Source organism: Stegodyphus dumicola, chromosome X2 (genome assembly GCF_044657685.1).
Source record: "Stegodyphus dumicola isolate Sdum_Otavi_A_Nest chromosome X2, ASM4465768v1".
Classification (NCBI taxonomy): domain Eukaryota; kingdom Metazoa; phylum Arthropoda; class Arachnida; order Araneae; family Eresidae; genus Stegodyphus; species Stegodyphus dumicola.
This window is the reverse complement of record NC_140781.1, coordinates 14,681,682-14,705,023: the sequence shown is the minus strand read 5'-3', so window position 1 is coordinate 14,705,023 and position 23,342 is coordinate 14,681,682. Positions and strand designations below refer to the sequence as shown.

At 31.6% G+C, this 23,342-nt stretch overlaps 1 protein-coding gene across 7 annotated transcripts in view; it reads left to right on the top strand.

Annotated features, from left to right (window-relative positions):
* LOC118186067 (plexin-A2-like) overlaps positions 1-23,342 on the top strand; it is a 1,141,010-nt gene that overhangs the window by 1,099,161 nt on the left and 18,507 nt on the right. For all 7 annotated transcript variants that reach the window (XM_085809149.1, XM_085809147.1, XM_085809148.1 and 4 more), the window contains 7 exons: positions 7,587-7,776; positions 9,470-9,573; positions 13,006-13,099; positions 13,569-13,666; positions 14,117-14,209; positions 14,342-14,511; positions 22,307-22,519. In XM_085809149.1, coding sequence (XP_085665275.1) covers positions 7,587-7,776; positions 9,470-9,573; positions 13,006-13,099; positions 13,569-13,666; positions 14,117-14,209; positions 14,342-14,511; positions 22,307-22,519 — 962 coding nt within the window. The remainder of the gene's footprint in view (positions 1-7,586; positions 7,777-9,469; positions 9,574-13,005; positions 13,100-13,568; positions 13,667-14,116; positions 14,210-14,341; positions 14,512-22,306; positions 22,520-23,342) is intronic.

The window sequence follows — 23,342 nt, the reverse complement described above, 5'->3', positions numbered from 1 at the left end:
AATAAATTATTATTAACTTACTTTGCAGCAATTGTGCAAGTAGAAGAATAACTTAATTTTGCACTAAATGAATTTAAGATCATATAACATATATCTCTTATCAACTGACATATTTTTATGCATGCTCTGGTTTAAGACTCCAAAAAAATTATTTATCAAAAAACAACAAATTTAGTTTTTCATAATTACATTTCTACTGAAAAAATACAGAATTATGAAAACTCGCCACAATTCTATAATTACAAATGATAACAAATTAAAAGAGCATAGGCAGCAGATGTGTAGGCTACAGTATACAATTTGTTGCTGCTTACAAAATAAAAATAAGAGGCATCCAATGGTGGTAGCTGTTGTTGGAATATTTTATTTATGCAGGAAAAGAAAATGCATGGTATTTCAAGAAAACTTATACAGAATTCCTACTAGGGATTAATACATGATATCTGAAATCATAAGCAAATGAAATTAAAATTGCAGATTAAAGACTGTGTGGTTTGCTAATATATAATCATAAACTCTGGAGACTAGTTAAGGTGATAAATTATGGTGTATTGTTCCGAAATATCCTGACAAAATAATGTACATAGCAACATATACAGCGTAAAATACTCCACAGATTCGTCGTGAATAAAAATTACTTGATTATGCTAATGTTACAAGATTTTCAAAATTAATTTCTTGTATAATAATTGAAAATATTAACATGAAACTTGTTTATGCATTATTTTCCATCTAAATAATTCTATTTCATTTCAGTGTTATGTAAAAATAAAGATGTAATTTTTAAAGTCTTGCAACATTAGTTCAATCAAGTAATATTTATTCATGAGGAATCTGTGGAGAATTTTACACTCTATATTAGACTGTATGTGTTACTATGTACATTATTTTCTTTTATTGTCAAGACTTTTCTGAATAATGTGCCATAATTTATCCCCTTAACTAGTCTCCAGGGTTTGTAATTATATTTTAGGAAATCACACAGTCTTTAAGCTGCAATTTTATTTCCACTTGCTTATGATTTTAGATGTCATGAATCCCTAGCAGAAATTCTGTATAAGTTTTCTTGAAATCCGAAGCATTTTCTTTTTGTGTACAAATAAAATATTCCAACAACAGATATCACCATTGGATGCCTCTAATTTTTATTTTGTAAAGAGCAACAAATTGTATACTGTAGTCTACACATCTGCTGCCTATATTCCCATAATTTGCTATCATTTCTGGTTGTGGTGAGTTTTCATAATTCTGTATTACGCATATTAGAGCATGCATAAAAATATTTCAGTCGATAAGAGATTGTATAAGTGCTTTCTTTCTTTCTTTCTTCTTTTTTTTTTAAGTATCAATGGTAGTAATTTACTTAATTCATTATTGGAGAGCATGAAAACAGTATCTTTTTAAAGGTAGAAGACTTTCATGAAGTATATATTTAAAAGAATATGACCTCTGTTCATGCAGCACAAGAGAAATATCCCATGCAGCTAGCCTGTCCACCAGCGTTCAAGCTATTAGTGCTTCTTAGTCTTATCCACTTGACTGCTAATGAATACTTATTATGGAAGATGGTAATAATTTATCTTAGTGTGAAAATTTTGTGACCATTTTATAGAAGGTTTCTCTAGTCTGCTCCAGAATCTTCGGATGAAGTTATCATAACATGATATATCATCATTTTTTCCTTCATATCAAAACGGATTGGGAAACTGCACTTTTTTTTTTTTTTTTTTTTCATTTGGAATAATTGTTTCTAGTAGCAGAATAACTGCACACAAAGGACTCTGTTTATAATTCTTATTCTCGAAGCAGATTTAATAAATTAACATCATTCAATTTATTATACCATTGTTGTATAAGAGTCAAAAATGGCTTTAAGACAAATGGGTCTGAGTGTAAGTGTGCATTTACTTACAATAATTACTAATAATCATTTATTGTTTTACAATGGTTTACAGTAATGATATGTTTTCCTAATATCTAACATGTTAAACAACAGTTCTATTTTGCTTGGTTTAAGGTTGGTTCCTAAGGACTAATGCTATATTTAATATGTTAAGAAATGACTGGTGAAATGTTAAATTGAAAAAACAACTTATTTGTACATAGAAAACAAACACCTGAAATTTTCAACTTGAAGTTATATTTTGGGATTATGCATATGATCCATGTGCAAAAATATTTTAAAATATAGTATTAAAAAAAAAATTACAGAGTTTAAGATTTTATAAAAAAAAAAAAAATATGTTTTGGGCAATATTGATTAAAATACCTAGTGGTGAGCTATTAAAATATTAACAAAGGGTACACACTTTATTTTATAAAATCAAAATACCAAACTATGTTTAATTTTTACAAAAACAGAAAACAAATAACTGTGCATGAAAAAAAATGAAATAAGAAATATCATAGAAATTACATAAAATAGCAAATAAATTTCGTGATGTGAACAGTTTGTGCCAGAAGTTGCCACTCATTGTTTTCTTCTCACCTCAGTTGAGCATTTGGAAGGTTTTAAGATCCAGCAGATATTTTTAAAAAAGTTTTTACATTCTGCTAAAGGTTTCCCCATTTAGCATTGTCTTTAAATCTAAAACTTATTGTGAGTGAAGATCTTACTGTGGAAACACTTTTCATCAAGCTTAAAGGCCTGCTTAGCTTCACCTGTATTAATACTAGCAGTATTCATAATAACTATACATTCCTTTACACTTTTAGGAATTCCATTATGCAATTTTCATGTTAAAACCATCTGAATTGAAATCCTAAAATAATTTATTTATATTTCACGTTTTAATGCAAAATTTAATGTTTGTTAAAGTATGGCTACAACATGCAAGACGTTTCCCCCCAAAATAAGTAATGAGCAAAGGACACGTGCAAACTTCATACATTTCATCACAGAAGATATAATAATGGACTTTTTGTACCCCATTTAATATTGCAAACACCTAATATTACGGATACTAAGAATATTCTAAATAGATTTCACTTGTTATATATATCAAAACTATATTTGCAAACATCTTTTGATTTAGAAATTTCAAGACATTCTTTAGAAATTTCAAAACACTTTTAACTCAGAGTAATTGCCAAACAGGCTCATTTCCATTGTAGAACTGATGGCAATGCAAAAGCTGATTTCCTCACACAAAAAAAAAAAAAAAAAAAAAAAAAAAAACTTACTGTAGTGCATTAGATATAACTTTCTAAAGCTTTTGATGAATTTAATTTGTAGATTTTTCAGAGTCAATTCAGGCGTGTTAATCGAAGAGCTTGGGCCCACCAGCAGCCGAGTGGTAAAGCCGCTGAACACTGGTAGTTCGGTCCGAGTTTCAAATCCCACGAACAGCATGGGTGTTTTCGTGGTTTTCCCCATGTGTAATGTGTATACGAGCCAGTTCCCTTAGAAAGTCCTCCACAAAGGCATTTCTCCCCTTAGGCAGATAGCCCTCGAGGCTGTGCCATAATCACACAATCGATGAACTTGGAATGCTGTTCTAACAAATCTACCTGTGATCCCAGCTTCTTAAAAATATATAGTTGTCACAAAATTCAAAATTTGGCAGGTCATGAATTTAAAGATTAAAATAAATCAAAAAGGCTTAGACTGATGCAAGAATTTGTATAATTCTTATTAATTTTGAGTGTTATCTGATATATGTTCTTCAAAAATCCAGGAATAAAAACCTTTTTTCATTTTTACTGAAGAAGAGGGACCTATGTCAGTTATTTCTTAAAACTGACACAAGATGTTATGTTAAACTGCTATTTTTGCCTTACTTTAATTTTACACATTTTTGCCAGTTAAGTATGATATACTTTTATCTGCTCTTGAATGTCAGAAACATTAATTTTTCTAAACTATGGGTTGTATAAAAATAAAGTGCTTTGGAAGTAGATTTAAGTAAAATAAGTACGTTTCACAGAAGACTTATAAGTATTACAGAAATATGAATTCTAATTGTCTTAAAAGCCCCATGTGTAACTTTAAAATACATAATTACAAATGTTTGATATGTGCATATTTGTTTATATGGTTATCTGTCCCCATACTGCTTGCTAGAGTACTCTAGCTGATGTGTTGTGTAATATCTACATGACACATAACAATTTCGCTGGCATGTCTGTTTCCACAGCCACAGTAATCTTGTTTGCAGATCAGACATAATATTGGGTACAAATGCTTTGTTTTTCATTCACCATTTTATAGAGATCATCAGACCAGATAAGCTAAGCAAAAAGTGTCCAATATAGTTATTATATAAACCTAACTATTAGTGTTCAGAAGTCTTACCATTCATGGGCTCTTTTTCAGATGATTATGATAATGACAATTTTTCTAAAAATCTATTTGTTAGATGCATTAATCCTTCGCACATCCTTGTTTCCTAATATATTTATGTACATTTCTTATGTGTTGAAATTGGGAAAGAATTCCAGATTTTATTAGATAAAAAAAAAACAATTTAATAAAATTTCATATTAACCTTTTCAAAAATACAGTATATTTCAGATTTTTACCATCAATTTATCCAGTGCGTTACATTTCTTAAAAATGCAATGTATTTTAGAAAAAGTTCAATCAAATAATAATTTGTTAGTATTTAGGAATCTTCTAATATATATATATAAAAAACTATGTGGTTTTGTTGTCTAAATTTGGGTACCTAAGAAAAGAAAAAAAGAAAGAAGAAAGCAACACATCTGCATAAGACAATTTGAGAAAGCCTTTCTCATCTGCATTTTTTACTTGGTTATCAAAAAATAAATTCTTTCTGTAATTTTTAGTACTACAAAATAAAGTGAAATGACCGATTTAGCATACAGTTTTTCTGATACAACACCGTACACCTTTTTTTGCGGGGACAGGCTAGAAATTTTATTACACATTTCACGTGAGAATCCACCGAATTTGCCGTATTCACTCCATTGTCTTTTATAGAAATAAAAGTTAGAAAACTATTATAAATTGATGCGAAAAAAAACGTCATCAAAAGATACGAAAAGAGGAATATGAGCGGAAAATAAATCCAAAACAAAACCTTCAATTGCTGGCATAAAAATTGGTCGCCAAAACAGTCTCCGGCAGTGGCTTATTCTGATTGGTTGAATTTCTTCAGTTCCCGGCGGGTTTTAGCCGCCGTTGGGAAAAGGGGGCAGTGGAGGATCATAGTCAGAGATAACCAGTTAGAAAATGACGTAGTTTTTAAGTTTTACCAAAAGAGAAAAATCCAAAATGGCTATTCACCATTTGTCTGGCGCATAATAACCTTCAAGGTTTTGTGCCATTAAAAGTCAACCAACCAAAATAGCTAAATGACTATGTCTTTTAACTCTATCTGGCTCGAAAGCGGGGGAAATATGAAAAATTTTGTTTGTAAGAGTCGTCATTCTTCACGCAGTTGAGCTATAAATACGTCTTTAAGAAATGAAATAAGCCTTTTTGTTTATTAACATGAAAGTTGGGCCAGTAAATCTTTAGAATACATAGACAGTATCATTCAGATCTTAAAAGCTAAATTCAAAGAGAATAGAAAAATTACATTACATATTTACATAAAATTACTTGTGTGAGTCATCCAGTAGTTACCTCCTTTGCAGGTTTAGGTAAAAAATTACGGTAAATGCCAGCTTTTTTCAAGATATGTGAATTTATGAAGTTGGCAATTTGATTTTCTAATATAAAATATTGTATTTCTTCCTGAAGTAAGTTATTGTTACTGCAAATTCTTTTTATTCTAAGTAGTTGGGTATTAGTTGTATTAATAACAACTCTTTGAGAGGTGTTAGAATTCCAATTGGTGAGTTTTAGAGTGTGAAACTTGAAATCTCTTCTTTTATCATAAATTTTTAAATTTTGTTAATTTAGTATATGTAGTTCATGGTATATGATGTCTTTTTGCTGTGGGCTAGCATTGTTAAGGCAAGTAGGATAGATATTGGAGTGCTCAATTTGATTAAGGTTATTTATAACTTAATGTCATCAATATACCTGTAAACGTGTTTAAAATATTTATGCTATTCTAAATCAAGTGATAATTCAAATTTGTATTCTTGTGTGAAAAGGAAGAAATTACAGACCTCTGAAGAACTACTAGAAACCATAAGTGTAAAGATTTTCAAAATCGTGAAAGTTAATATTATCAATATCGAGAGCTTGTAAAGCATCTATAACAGTTTCATTATTGTTAATTATCCAGTTGAATTGGTGGTTTTGAAAATTGAAATTCTTATTTGAAATTGAATGAAAATTGAAATTATTATATACATATATACAGTCAAAAGTCGTTAATTCGGACTCGTCGGGACTTCGGCGATTCCGGATTATCGATTTTTCCGGATTATAGATCATCAGTTTAAATCTCGTAAGATGGCATGCAGAAATTCTAAAATTAAAAATATGAAACCGTAATTTATGAAATAAAGAACAATTATGATCTAAAGGGTATCAAAATTTGCAAAAAGAAAAAGCTTAATATTTATTTGTTTACTTTATTAAACATTTCTTTCAATGTAAGTTGTTTAAGTTTTGCTTCGTTTCATGTGATAATACTTTCTCTTTAATTCTATTAAACAGACATAATTTCTTGTTCAGTTACAAAGTTCCGCCGTTCAAGTCCTATAATTGCTGTGTCAAGAACACCGACTAATTTGTCAATCGAAATTTTTTTGTTTTCAATAACCTCTGTCACTTTTCTTCGCTATCGGAAGCGAATTATAATGACGAGGAACTTGTTTTAAATCATATCAAAGACGGAGCATATCGAGATGAAATACTACATTTGGTAAGAAATTATAAGGCAAATAAAATAAAACCATCTGCGCTGAAGATAGGATAGTGCTGACAAATCAACAACTTCCAATTCATTAGGCGCCCGCCGCCGAGCATCGTGAAATTGATAAACAGATTTCGGATTTCAAAACATACTTTCGCTTTAGATTCTTTACATATTAACAAATATATATCGAAAATTCTATTTGATATAATCGAAAGTTTAAGCTTACTTTTATAAAATTGCTCTTACAGTCTGCAAAAAATAATAAGCCGGATGCAATTCGAAAATTAAGGAACAACACAATCATCAACATTAACTGAAATAGATAATTAGATAATTTTAGCTTATACGTCCATTATACATAAAATGCGCACGCGAAAACGTATTCTGCACTTGCGCACACTCATATGCGCAGTCGTAAAAGGTCTTACGCGCACGCGTGAACGCCTCTGCGCATGTGTCAACGTGGCGCATGCGCAGAAAGTTTTTAGTTTTGATGTCCGGATTATAGATCATTTCGAATTATGGGTGTCCGAATTAACGACTTTTGACTGTATTGTATAAGACTGTCTTAAGATTAGTTTATGAACATAAGCATTTTGAATAAATGAGCTTAGACTCTAAAATCTATAATATTAATAGCTTAGACTCTAAAATCGTTCTTTGTTACACTATTAATAGCTTAGACTCTAAAATCGTTCTTTGTTACACTATTAATAGCTTAGACTCTAAAATCGTTCTTTGTTTCAATGTTTATTATATACTGTCAATAAATTATGTTTTAAATTCTTTACTGATTTATATTTTTAGACTGTATATGTTTCCATGTCCATCCAAACACAATGTGCATCAGGATTGGAACCGCCTGGAGAAAACATAGAAACTCCTGTAAAAGTTTTAGACTGTGATACTATCCTCCAAGTAAAAGAAAAAGCATTAGATACTATTTATAAAAGCACTCCATTTACTCAAAGGCCAAGCAAAGAAGATCTTGATTTAGGTTAATATTTCTAATTAATAATTTATATTTTTCAAAAATAGGGCCATAACTTTTCCATGATGACACTTTTTCAAAAAGTCAGGTCATTGTAAGATAAATTTTGATTACCTTTAATGGAATGATTTATTTAAAAAGCACTTTATTTTTATTTGTTATGCTTATCAAAGAATTATATTTTATTTATTTTTTAAATTTATGACAGAAGTGAATTATTTTATATTTCACTTAAAAGATCAATTTTCTCATTTAATATATTTATAGAATAATAGTAAATTTCTCATTTAATGTATTTATAGAATTTTTGTACATAATTATATGTATTAAAGAGGATGTGCGACATAAAGTACTTGTAGTATGAGTAATGCATATGTTCTGAAAATAAATTGTGGCGTATACATGTATTTTTATAATTTTTTGCATGAAATTTATTTTTCCAAAATGTATATGAATATTAATTGTATTCTTAGCACATCCACCTTTTTTATGGCTGACATCAGATTCAAACATTACTTAAAGTATGTTTTAATTAACAGTAATAAATAAATAAATATGCATAAATTAATATAAAATATTTATGTAATGAAAAAACATTTAATTCTTAAAACCTATAATACTTTTTTAAGTAAGATTCTCCCATTTTTCAATCCCCAATATTGTGTGTAGTGCATCCCTACTTGACTAAATGCTTCTGTAGACTTCACTTTCACAACTTAATTACATAATGATGATGGTATTTATATTAAAAGTGAAGTGCAACTAAAAATATGCACATCAAGTTTTCTAAAAGTGTATTATATACAGTAATATTCATTTTCAAACTCCTAATAATGAATATATACTCCTAATAAGCATAATAAAACTATTTTATGCCCTTTTGATTGGAAACAATATAGCTACTCGTAAGTAAATCATAAGTGTAATGTTATTCTTTCGTTCTTTCCCCTGGTCTGAAATTATTAAGATACGTATATGTTCTGCTCTATATTTGATCTTCTGGGTATGTAATCCATTACATTAATGTATAGATCTATTCAATAACACATGCTTATTTTGATAACTATGTTGCTCAATGACAAGACTATTTGTGCTATGAAACTGTCAGTAGAGTTTTCTGTCATTACTCCTTTCAAAGATTAGAATAAATGTATATATTATGTGATATCAAGGCAATACATAGTGCATAAGTGCTAAATGGTAATTTTTTGCTTAAAAAAATTGCAATATTTACTCTTACATTTCTTGAATTCAGTCAGAAAGCATGAAAATAATTATACTAATGTCTATTCAAAAACAATTGTTCTAGGAAATTAACAACTGTTGTGTTTTAGGTGTTACAAATATACACTACCTTGAATTCCAAAAATTGGTAAAGCCTTTTGTGTTATTTTTGACAGAAAAGAGTAGTTCATTCTAATAGGGAAATAAAAGGTCTCTCTCTTTATTAATCTCCTAGTTCCTTTTTTGCATGACGACTAGTAATAACTGATTTTACATTTACTGTTTGTAAATTGCCACTTATGAAGGAAAAAAAATATACTATATTATTCTCGTTTAATTTTAAAAAAAAATCTGCTAAAACGTTGAGGTTGAAAGAAAAATATGGAATATTATTCTGGTTTAATTTGACATAAGCTTTCTGCTGTAAGGCCCTAAAATTTTTGTTCTTAAGTTACTGATTTTTACTTTCTTATAGAGTGGAGGACTGGAACGTCTGGCCGTCTTACATTGTCAGATGAAGATGCTACTACAAAACAAGATGGAGAATGGAAAAGGCTCAATACTCTTGCTCATTATAAGGTATATTCATTGTGGTTATTTTCTGTTGAAGAAAACAACTAATTTTTTTATGTTACTAAGCTACGCATTTGCAAAAGCAAATTGCTGACAGGAGAGAAAATAGTATCAGTTTTAAAATATGTACGTTTTTACACATGCAGGATAAAAAAATTTATTAAAATTTTTTGCTTTCTAAGGAACTGAGTGAATGTTTTTTGATCGATAAGTATGTGGTGAAAATTGTGCTATTTCACTGTATCGTGTAGAAATAAAAATCTGTTTTAAGAGAAACATGCCAGTATAAAATGTTAAATTAGATTGGCATAGATTTTAGAATGTGCCATCTAAGATTGATTTTTTTGGCCTAGTTTAAAAAATTGCACTATTATTTAACTATTACTGTGCATATAATCACATCACATAATATGAGATTTAAAGTGTTGTAGTGTAATTTCAGATATATAGTTATATAACTCAAACAGGTCTCAAAGGGTCAATGAAACTAATTTGTGTTTAACATTTTCTCAGAGTTTTGACCAAAATGTTTTTAATGAATTTATTTATTTTATTCAAGTGTCTTGATTATTTATCTATATATATTAACACAATAATGCTATCAGCGTGCTGCTATATTCACATGATCCTGATGGAATGTTTTCATTAAAACATTTCTCAAATTTCTAATATTTTTGCATATTTTGCTTATCTTCAGAAAATAAATCACCTTGTTTTTCTAAATTAACAATTTGTCAAGTATCAAAAAGTAGATATTTTTGCATGCATAATCATTGCATTTAAAAATATGCATACATGTAATTTAAACCACTAAAACAGTGAGTATTGTGTGTATTTGTAATATAAAAAAAGGCTTTTGTAATATGATTTTTGCATTGACACATAATAGGTGGAATTTCTAGAAATAAGATGTGTATAGAATTTTTTTTTTTTCTTAGAAAAAGGAATGATAAATTTGTTTAAATATTGATTACTTTTTGAGATAGTATATGTATTTACTATCTCAAAAATAACAAGACTGATAGTACGGTACAGGAATTCTCAACCGGGGGGGTGTCAGTTTTTATTTAACTGTTAAGTACCATATTTGACGGCATATAAGACGCACGTTTTTCCCTAAATTTGGTCTCAAAAAAGTTACCTGCATCTTATACGTGAAGGACACAGGTTAACTTTCCATACTGAATGCTATTTTTAGCCCGGATAAAGGTCGAGACACACAACTTTTTCTACATCTGTCAAAATTATTTTGTGCGTGGGTGAAATATCTGTTGCCAAAAAGCGCCAAAGCTCGAAGCTGATGTCGAAGTTCGAACAGGTTCGATGGTCACATTATGTCTATGGAGCCTTTCATTCTTTACGTAGACTTTCTTTGACTCGGCCGACACACGCGTCGGTATTGGTGCTACTCTGTATAAACGTGTTGGTATCGGTGCTTAAAACTATGTGTTTTAAAAAAATACCCTGGAAAATATGACTACAGGAAACAAGAGATTAAGCTATACAATTCAGTATAAACTAGGAGTGTTAAACTACACCAAAGTGCATGGAAACCGAGCAGCAGCAAGGCATTTCGGTTCACCACCTACCGAAAAAATGATACGTACTTGGTGGCTGCAGGAAGATCTGCTAAAAAACAAAAACATAACCTTTGATGTACAGCTCCATCTTGGCCTGAACTTGAAAATGCTGTAAAAATGTGGGTGATAGATAAAAGGAAATCTGGGATAAGTGTTTCAACCAAAATGATAATGAGGCCAAAGGATTTGCAGAAAAACATGAGAATCAGAACTTTCCAGGGTTTGAGGGCTGGTGCTACAGGTTCATGAAAAGAGAAGGCTTATCAATGCGCACAAAAACAACTATTGCACAGAAAATGCCAGAAGATTATGAAGAAAAATTACTAGCATTTCATTGGTTTGTTATAAATGCACACAAGAAAACTTCTTTTAAGCTCGGTCAAATAGGAAATATGGATGAAATTCCACTCACATTTCATGTACCACCCAACAAGATTGTGAGTATTAAAGGGTCTAAATCAATAACCATAAAAACCACAGGTCACGAAAAAACCCGATATATGGTAGTTCTAACATGTTGTGCTGATGGAACAAAACTACCACCGTTTTTCATATTCGAAAGGTTAAAAAGTCCTCCACGAAGGCATCCCTCCCCTTAGGCAGATAGCCCTAGTGTGCTTTGTTGTAATTAAATAAACCAAACCAAACCATATTCGAAAGAAAAACTTCCAACGGGTGTAATTGTTCATGTTCATCCGAAAGGCTGGATGGACGAAGCTGGAATGAAACTGTGGTTACAGAACGTATGGGCGAGGTGACCTCGTGGAATCTTAAGAAAACCCTTTCTTTCGGTTTTGGATCAGTTTAGTGCCCATAGAACTGAAACCATAAAGTATAAAGCAAGAGAATTAAAAACCCAGATAGCTGTCATTCCTGGTGGCCTGACTAGCCAATTGCAGCCTTTAGATGTATCGGTGAATAAGCCATTTAAGGAAAAAGTGCGAGAACAATGGAACAAGTGGATAGGAGAGCCACATCATGCCCTGACACCCTCAGGTAGAATAAAGCGGCCCTCTATTTCACAAGTGTGCGAGTGGGTAAAAAGATCTTGGACGTAGAGGCTGAAGTAATTGTTAAGACCCTTAAGAAGTGCGGAATCAGTAATGCTCTTGACGGAACAGAAGAACAGAAGATGATGCATTATTCGAAGAAGGTGGTACTAGCGATGATGGAAACAGTAGTTATGGCGATATTCTCGTTTTCGATGATGGTGATAGTGAAACGGATTTTTATGATTTTGAAAGTGATTTAAAGTCTAATTTCTTGATGGGCAATGTTTTCCTTGAATCTGTGTTTTTTGTTGTTGCTGCTTTATTTTGTATTATGTTTGATTGCTTGCCATTCATTTATTTATTCAGTATTGAAATTTACATATCATTTTCAAAATAGCTTGCCGTTTGTTTATTTGGCTTTTATGAAACATGAGAACTAAAAGAAACCACATTTTAAGTTATTGTGGTACTGCGCTATCGCACGAACTATTCAAACTTTTTTTTCTTTGTGTGTGGCCTTCTAAATAAGGGTGCGTCTTATATGCCGTCAAATACGGTATTTAGTTTTAAGTTTATGAATAAAAAAAAAATATTCACGTTTTGGTATTTTTAACATTTTCTGTAATTTTTCTCGTTTTTAATTTGTGAAACACTTTTAAAAAATACATCTACAAATGGTGAAAGGGGGCATGAGGCAAAGCCACTGGTATAGAGGAATTCAGAGGTATCATGCAGTTTGTGCAAGCAAGTATGCAATTATTCTTTCCTGGAATAACATAAAGTATTGTAATTGTACCTGAAAAAAAATTCTTTTTACAATAACCTTGTAGACTAGATTTGAATAATTATTAGTTTTTCTTTTAAAGGTTCCAGATGGTGCTCTTTTGACTCTGGTGCCAAAGCAGTCGTCCATGTACAACCTCTCCATTATGACTGATAAAAATGATAGGCATAAATATGGTAAGGTATTTTTAGTATTTTTTCTAATTGTATGTGAATAGTGTAAAGATCAAACATCATAGTGTTCTTATGAACAATTAAATGTCTTACCCATAAAAAAGTTGCTTCTTTTTAAAGTAATTGTATTAAATTTCATTTATTGATTTAAAGTGTAATGAAATCATTTTCCTTTCTCTTTTTTATGATTTCATAGTTTATGACCTTTTTAGAGATTTAGCGCACAAGCAAATATTAAGATGTTTAAAAACTGTTGCATTTTAAAATCCAGTGCTTTATTTTGGTTGTGAATTTAATTACGTTATTGACTTATTTGGTTTTCAGTTTTCACAACCAGTTTAACTTTATTCCACAGATTCTTCAGCTTTAAATAATTTAGGCAACTCGATATTCTTCTAATGTGATAATAGACTGCTTTGCATGAGTTCTCTTTTATTTGCTTTTCAAGTGCTAATAATTTGTCTTGTTTTAGAAACACTTAATTTCTCTTTGAAAACAAGTCCCACTCTTAGTCGTGCCACTTCACCTTTAAATCATGATCCAGAGTCAGGCTACAAATATTGGCATTTGGTAAGCACTTTTCGCTGTATTTAAATATGCATACTGATGCTGTATTATGCTTTCTTCAAATAAAGGTTTTTTTGGTCATAAAAGGTTTAAGCCAGGCTTCGTTCCTATGAAACCAGACCTTGCTAAATCACAAAAAGTGATTTAAGGATTTTGCCTAAATGTTTTAACTTGTTGACTTTATGCAGACTGACAAGAACTAACCAATCATGGTGAAACAAACACAAACTGTCATTCTTTCAACAGTTTCACTGAGTCAGTCGAATGCACAACTTCACCTTATGAGACCAGTCCTGTGCTACACAGGTATAAACAGGGTTATTGATTTTAATGCCTTAAGTGACGAAGCTTTATGACTGAAAAGCCCTGGTCTGAAAAAGAGCCTTAAATCTAATACTTGAAAAGTAATATTAATAAAAAATCAGTTATTTAAATTTTCTTTTCTTCTTTCAGGTAAAACATCATGATGCGGAAACAAACAAAGAAGGTGAAAGAGGTAATAAAATGGTATCTGAAATCTATCTGACACGTCTTTTAGCAACAAAGGTAAAATTAATTTTTTTATATAAAGCTTGAGTTACATCTTTTTACATTCCAGAAATTTGCAAATATTGTATATGAGTAAAACATTTAAATTTTTCAAAATATATAACTTTTATCTTTTTTTTTTTTTCTTAGGGTACTTTACAGAAATTTGTGGATGATTTATTTGAAACAATTTTCTCAACTGCACACAGGGGTAGCGCTTTACCTCTTGCAATAAAATATATGTTCGATTTTTTGGATGATCAAGCTCTAAATCATGCTATTTCAGATCCAGAAGTCGTTCATACTTGGAAGTCTAATAGGTAATGTTGTTAGAAACATTTTAATGGAAAGTAGTTCTTTTTTTGGGGGGAATAAGAATTATTATTATTTTCGTAATTAGAATGTGCTATAAATATTATTGCTTTGCTTGTCAATTAAGTTATAAATATATAAATGTCCTGTAATTCTTTCTTGTCTTCAAATTTAAGAGAGCAGTTTACAAATTAATGTGAAAAGAATAAACCTTCCATTAAAATTTCTGTTATGGGGAGTAACAAATGATCACAGAATTTGAAAACTAACAGTAAGTGGGAAGGGCATTGTATCAGCATGTTGAAATATCAGTTGTAAGATGGATGTACTAATGAAAACGTTGACTGAATCTTTAAATGACTATGATAAGATTTTTGTATCTAAAGCAAACTTCAATTAGCAGAAATTTATTATCAAATTGTTGTAATGTATGCTGTTAAATGTCACCATAAACCTGTTTTTTGAATGCACTAAGTTTGATAAAAGCAAGACACACATACAATATAAGCAACAGTTTGGTCTGCCACTGATGGCAGTGTTTGAGTTCTTAAAGATGTAATTCAAGACAACATACTTGTCTTAGAGGTACAGTCAAAAGTCGATAATCCGGACTCGTCGGGACTTTGGCGATTCCGGATTATAGATCATCACTTTAAATCTGGTAAGATGGCATGCAGAAATTATAAAATTAAAAATATGAAACCGTAATTTATGAAATAAAGAACAATTATGATCTAAAGGGTATCAAAATTTACAAAAAAAAAGCTTAATATTTATTTGTTTACTTTATTAAACATTTCTTTTAATGTAAGTTGTTTAAGTTGCTTCATTTTATGTGATAATACTTTCTCTTTAATTCTATAAACAGACATAATTTCTTGTTCAGTTACAAAGTTCTGCTGTTCAAGTCCCGTAATTGCTGTGCCAAGAATACCGACTAACTTGTCAATCGAAATTCTTTCGTTTTCAATAACCTCTGTGTCACTTTCTTCACTATCGAAAGCGAATTATAATGATGAGGAATTTGATTTAAATCATATCAAAGAAGGAGTACATTGAGATGAAATACTATATTTAGTAAGGAATTATAAGCCAAATAAAATAAAAACATCTAGCCTGAAGATAAGGATAGTGTTGACAGATCAACTTCCAATTCATTGCGTGCGGCGGCGTCTTCCCCCCCCCCCCCCCCCGCGCCGCTGATCAGCGAGAAATTAATAAACAGATTTCGGAATAGTCAGAGAAACGAAGGATATGCCTTTATCCATTTTTTGCAGCAATTCCACTTTTTGTTTAATGGACTTCGAAACATACGTTTGCTTTGTAGATTCTTTACATATTAGTAAATATATATTGGAAATTCTATTTGACGTAATCGAAAGTTCAAGCTTACTTTTATAAAATTGCTCTAACAGTCTGCAAAAAATAATAAGCCGGATTCAATTCGAAGATTAAGGAACAACGCGATATGCAACATTAACTGAATTAGATAATTTTAGCTTAGCTTATACCATCTGTTATACATTAAACGCACATGCGTAAACGTATTATGCGCATGCGCACACGCATATTCGCAGCTGTAAAGGTCTTACGCACATGCGTCGCGCAGAAAGTTTGTAGCTTTGAGGTCCAGATTATGGGTGTCCGAGTTAAGGACTTTTGACTGTATATGAATGTGAAAAAATTTATTTTATTTAAAACATTTTGGTGTTTAAAACATAAAATAAAAGTAGCGAATACTCTATCAAGGGTATCGAAAGACGTATACAATTTTAAAGGTACCGTAAGGTATTTTTCATTTTTTAAGCGTAATATTTTTGTTAAAATTTATATTTTTGTAGTTCAACAGCTTAGAATTTTATAAAACAAATTCATAATCAAAATCGCTGTTGTTAGTTATCGAAAAATAACCAAGATGTGATTTTTGCGTAAATGTCACTAAACTATACAAATTGCTATTATCCATCACACTATGAATGTTTCTTTCATGCGAAAGTGTCCCTTTTTCGATTTGTATGGAACTGTCGTATGTTGAAATACTATCAGAATACCGTCAAGCGAGCTTCTGAATGTAAACAAAGAACACCCCATCTGGTGACCGAAGCTTCGAAGCGGTGCTTCACTTCTAGTGCCGATTGGCCACTCCTTCCTTTCTTACCTCCATGTGCAGCTGCACAAGGAGCATATCTGGAACAAAGATGGGAATTGGTGCTGAGGACACTCCATGATTTAGTACAGGAAGAGTGAGCAGATATTGTATGAAAGTACTGTCTGAAGATTGTCTTAATCTCCAGTTTTGAAGAATGAAAGGCCAAATTTCTATTTGGTTTCTTAATTAAACTGCAACCCCCCCCTTTTTTTTTTTTTAAATCCACTTTCTCATTTCCCTCAACACCACAGTGGGAGGGTACCCACTGGAAAGATGCTTTATCTCAGGTGGAGATCTACAATGCTGGATGTGAGGGTTTTTATACTTTTAATCCTGATAAAGCCTGAAAAGCAGATTTTCAATCAAAAAGGACCACAGCCCTTTCAAAGGAATTTTGGCAAATGGAAAGTTACTGAAGAGTTACATAGATTGATTTCATTTCACCATCAAAATGGATCATGAATTTTCCAATTAGTAAATAAAAACAAAAAGTTCATAAAAATAACAGCTTCATCGCCTTGAATTAAGTCCAGAAAGGCACCATCCGTATAGATGTGAAGACGTTCATAAGTAGGTTAGCAGTTGTGGATAGTTTCCAGAGTAATTGCATTGAGTGCTTCAGGATAGCAGTGCGACTTCTTATTCAAGGTCCATGCAGTTCAAGTGGTTAACAAGAGAGAATAATTCAATAGGTGTACTGTTAATTACATTAGAACAGTCAATATCATGTACAGATTGGATAAAACGCCTTTGACTTTTCAGGTTATATTTTTGATTGTGATTCTAGTCTCGCCAAAAAGAGGTATCAGGAAGCATAATTAACCTGTTATAACAAATAGTTGAATCTTTTTTAATCACATTAATTAAAGGTTGGTTTTTAGTCAATGGCTGCATCACCAACACAAGGGTGGTCTTGAACCCTCCAGAAATAATTTTTAAAACCTGGTTTTGGAAAGTTTCAAGGCTCTCTTAATCACTCTATCGGAAGCAGAAACCAACACTTCATTACAATAATTTAGGACTGGCTGTGTATACATTATATAAGTTGTACTTAAAGTTTCTCTGTTATGCACCATTTAACTCTGGCTAGTAGTGTAAGAATAGGGAGTCTTTTTTTTTTTTTTTTTTCTTTTGTGATAACATGCTCAACAAATCCCCATCAAGTTAGCTTGTTGTCAAAGATGAAACCTAAGTAAGTTGAAAAATCATTAAATTGTGTATGTTTATCTTGAAAGACGAGTTTAAAAACAAAGAGTTGTTGATAAACTGTGAACAATTGGTTGGTAGTTATGTTTACCGACATATTGTCATCTCTGCACCAAACTTCCAGTTCTCCTGCAAGAACAGGTAATGACAATAATAATAATACTGCAGTAATTAATACTGATCATACAAATAAAGGAACTTTTTCTATAGTTATTCCATAAGAACACAAAGTTTAGATTCAAAATAACAATAAGCTTGAGTTTTATCTATTCCATAGAGCTACGCCAAAGGACTAGATAGTCTATATGTAGAACTTGTTTTGTCAAACCATCTGAGTCATCAAGTTAGGGAGGTCATTTATAAAAATACTAAACAGGATAGGGCTAACTATTGTGCCTTGTGGTTCATTTTGCTTAAATTTCGAAGTTTGATCTTCAAAACGAATTATGCAGAAGTGTTGAGACAGAAAATCTTTGATTTACCAGAGCATCTTGCCATAAGTGGCCTCAAAACCTACAAATAGAGCAAAGACAGTACATCAGCAATCGAGGGTACCTTTTAAAGATTAGCCGAGGAAGGCAACCTTTTGAGTAGTTGATTGGAATCTTCTAAAACCCACCTGGGTTGTAGATAAAAGATTACTATTCTCAATATATTAATTAAGATGGGAAACTGTCAATCTCTTCATGATTTTTGATAGAATGAAAGTAATGGAAACAGGCTGATAACTATTAAAATCATCTGGAGGTTTATTCCTTTTGAAAACTGGAATGGTGTTAGCTTATTTTTTCAAATAGCAGGTATTCTAGAATTCCAGCCATATTATTTTAAAAGCATAGAAAGTGCATTTTTGCCAAGATGTTTTAGAAATTCCGGGAAAAAGTTATCCAACAATCTTTTCATTTTTCGTTAGTCTAATGGCTGCGTTAAGTTGAAGTATGCCGAAATCACTATGGAAAATCTCATGTCTTGGTTTTTTGGGCTGGGAAGAAAAACATTCTTTAATTCACCTTCTGATGAGCTTCTGCTTTTCCTTAAGACATCCCATATAAAAATGTTATGAAAGTATAGTTGTGGTCCATGTCATATTCTAATAAAAGATTATTTATTTATAGTGAATGTCTGCAAAATTTTCCTCTAACCCAATATTTATGGATAACAAAATGGGTTCCAAAGTTTACTTCAAGGAATCCTCATTCACACTTGCAAAAAATGTGATCTAGTTGCCTTTTAAATTACACACAGATTGGAGATGGCAGCATACCACATACTAGTTCCAAATCTGTAAATAATTTTCACAATTCTAAAAGTTTCTGTGTTATTACTCTACTGTTGAGCAGAAACCATAGGAGTAACTAACAATAAATTAAAACATATTTTGTATTCTATGTGTAATATATGCTGTCCTTTGATGAATCATCACATTTGTCATAAAAAATTCTAGAGCACAGAGCATTGCATTAACAATGGTAATAGAGATCTGGAAGCAATGGTGCATTAAAATATGTACAGTACTCATTGAGCAAGTTAACTTTTTCTTCATATTTCTTTTTTCCTCCTCATCATAGCTTAAAAATTATTGTTTACTGGAATTATTGTGCCATTTAAGGATGCAGTGACCCAGTGTGATGAAAAAGGATACAAATTTTTAGGAAATTCAATTTTAGTGCAAGGCTGAATTAATTGGGATGGTAAGCTGTTCTGGCAGAGATGATAGAATTATAAAATGTTATCATCTCTCTTCGAATTGTACGGGTGAACTTAGGGTTTACAAGTTATGTAAATGCTGATAAACCCTAAACTCATCATAATAACAGTGAAAAGAAGTAGCAGCAAAAAAAATCCTGTACAGTTAATTTTTTGGTCATATGGTTCAGCTCTATGTTTGCATTTCTGTCACTGTCGATGATGCCATATGAAGTTTGTATATAAATATTTTACAGCAGATTTGCCTTCATTTTAAGCTACTAAATGGCAATATATATTTTATACATTCATAATATACCTAACTCTTTCAAAGCTGCTTGATGTTTTTAAGTTACATATCTAGTTTTTCAAATTACTTAAAATGTTCCAAAAAATATGACACATTTGCAGAAAGATTATCTCCATTTAGGAAAATCTACAGAATTCAAACCCCCGTTCTTCACTGGTCAATTGACCAGTATAGTATTAGGTCCTCCACCTTACCTGCCTTTTTTTTTCTCATAAATGATTTGTAGATTTCTTAGAAATTATTTATGTCTTGGTTGGAATTAATATGGAACTTGAAATAAAAAATAAACATCATCACTTAAAAGTGCTGCGTCTCTCTCTATATGGTTACAAATTAACCACTGCTTATTTCTTATACAAGTAACTATGGGAAGTGAACTATGTTAATAATTTCTTTAAGAAATATAACTACAAAAAGAAAGGAAATACAGTAGAAGTCCAGAAATAGGATTTTAGGATTTTGTGGATTTCAGGGCAGAAAAGATAAATCATAATATTCAGACTAAAGGTGCAAAATAAATAAGGCATATTAGATACATTTAATTAAATTATTATATAAATTATTTCAATAACTTTTTATATGCATTAAATTATTATTACATATATAAATTGATCATATTGTTACATTTTCTTCTTCTGACACCAGTTGTTACATTATTTTCTTCCTTCACGTTTGTATGGGGTTCGTGTGGATTTGGAGTGAATAATGACAATAGCATTTAAATATCGAAACACACTTTATTTACCAATATTTATCAGGACAGCTCCAAAACACTTTTACAGTTGTCAAAGATCTACTATAAACACACTGTAGCAGTCAGCGACACAGCCTTCACACTGTCAGGTAATAACGGTGGAGACAGCTTCACTGCAAAGCATCAGAGTACAGCTCCCGACTCTGCTCGGTCGTTCTCGGAACTCCACATACTCTCGAGACTCTCCATGCTACAACTCGCAATGCACTCGATGACACACAGAGCACGGCTCTCAACTCTTTGGTTCAGTTATTCCCGGAACTCGACATGCTCTCTCGACAATGCACTATTCACGATACACTAAGAGACTCCTTCGGTGAACTCGACGACCCACTCGGCGCTCGCTGCCCCGCTGTCAACTCGATCAACTCGAGACACTAACTATCTCACACTCTCGAAGCACACACACACTGACTGACTATCAGCTCACCAGACGAGGTGCACACTCTGACTGCGGACCAGCAGGGTTTATATAGCTTTCGGCTTGTGTTCCAGAACATTCTGAGCTAAACCATTAAGAATTCGTTCCAGAAGGTTCTCCATCCGTCCATGGCATATCGCCAATTTTGTCGCCGAATAGGCGATTTCTTGTGAAATAAGGCAACCCTGCCCCCCTTGCTATTTTCTGGCAACCCTAAAGCTGCTTTGCGGGGAAGCCATCTTACTACGCTTGTACATTCCATAACAGTATTATTCATTGTATTATATATACACAGCATCGAGGTTTGCCAATTTCGCCTCATGCAAAGATTTCTGGTTTCGAATTCCGATGTTAGAATCACTGTTGCTGTAAAATTTCAACAGCTTTTCTTGATTTTTCCGTATATCACACACAATCGTATTGTTAGTCCATATGATTTTGCGATAAACGGATTCTGCTATAAAATGCACCTGTCTCCATCTTTTGCAGAATTTGCACTTTCTGCATTACTGTCAATGCAACGTGTTTACGTGTTTCAGCATTGCAAGCAGTAAAATGATGAGTGTGTTTCTTACCTGTAAATGTGTTAAAAAGGGCTGAAATTTAAAATATTCTTAATTTATCCACAAAATATCCAGATAAAAAAAAGGCAGCACTAAATAATCTTGTGAAATAACAAAGATCAGAAAATACAACAATGTGAATCGTGAACTTGAAAGAAGAGTGAATCATCTGCTTTCTTACCTCGATGCAGATTAGAGGGGGAAAACTTTTATCATGATGTCAATAATTTAGTATTTCCATTATGACTTATTATTATTCGGTAATTATGATGTCATTATTTGGTAAGTATTTTTTCTTCGATATCTTGTGTGCAATGTTGCGGTTTCCGGAACCAACGCCGATTTCAGGTCGGCGGATTTTCGGTATTTGACTGTACTTTGTTTTCTTCATTTGGTTTTATTTATTTGTAACCTGCTGTGCTTACTACATAATAGTAATTTATGGGGTGATGTTGCCAAGGGGATTATTAATGTTATTAGCACGTCTACAAATCTGATTTTGCTTTTACATTCATTATTAAATGCTTAAGCTGAATGAAGAGAAACTGCATTATAAAGTAGCTTTCATATGTAAAATTTGGAAAAGAACATTATCAATCCATTGCCTACTTTTTTTAAGTGATTATTATACTAAGTAAAACTTGTGCTTTGTTTAATTAATCGGCTGAAATAGATGAGTTTTAACTAAGACAGTTTTTTTCCTCCTTTTTATAGCTTGCCTTTGAGATTCTGGGTGAATCTTATAAAAAATCCCAATTTTGTATTTGATATATATAAAACAAATATTGTGGATTCATGTCTGTCTGTGGTAGCCCAGACATTTATGGATGCATGTTCAACATCGGAACATAGATTAGGGAAAGACTCTCCAAGCAGCAAACTTCTCTATGCCAAAGATATACCAATATATAAGGACTGGGTTGAAAGGTGAGTATGTAGAAAAATTTGTATGCATTTTTTTTAAATGGCTTTGTGCATGAAAGTGCTATTTTTTATACTGTCTTATTCTGTTTCTCTTCTCCATTTGTTGAATCAGTGTTCCAAATGTGTATTTGTTGCTAATACTTTTTTTTTTTTTCTTTCTATGAGTAATATGTCACTATGGGTGTGTTTTATATAAGCCCACGCATTTGAGTTTACTAGAATTTTTTTACTAAAAAGAACTAAAAACCGTTTGCCTGTGATCACTTTATGAATTCTGTTTTTTTGTTCATGAAATATTCTTGATTAGTCAGATTAGACAGCGCTGTTTCTTCTGTGTGTCATGTCAAGAATTGTATTCCTTCATATTTTGGTTGTTAACAGCACTGTGTCCTGTTCATTGGTTTAGACTAGGGATTCTCAACCGGTGGTATGCGTACCACTTGTGGTATGCAAGAGAAATAAAGTATTTTTAACTATTAAATTCAAAAATCTTGAGAAGAAAAAAGACAATTGATAGAAATTTCCTGTGATTGAACTCTAACTGAAGATTTAAAAAATAACAGACTGGTTAACTTTTGGCCGAACAGAAAAAACAATTTAATGGCATTTCAAATAAAGGTGTTAAATTCTAATTGCCTTTTTCCAAAACTTATTTGTGTGAACAAGGATTTTCTTCCATGCTGTATTTGAAAAATAAATACATAACAAAATTAAAAGTTAATCCTAATTTATGGTTAAAACTAAGTGTAATAAAACCAAACATAAAGAAACTGATCTTAGATTAAAGATACTTAGAATTATAACTTAAATTTTGATAATTAAAGTG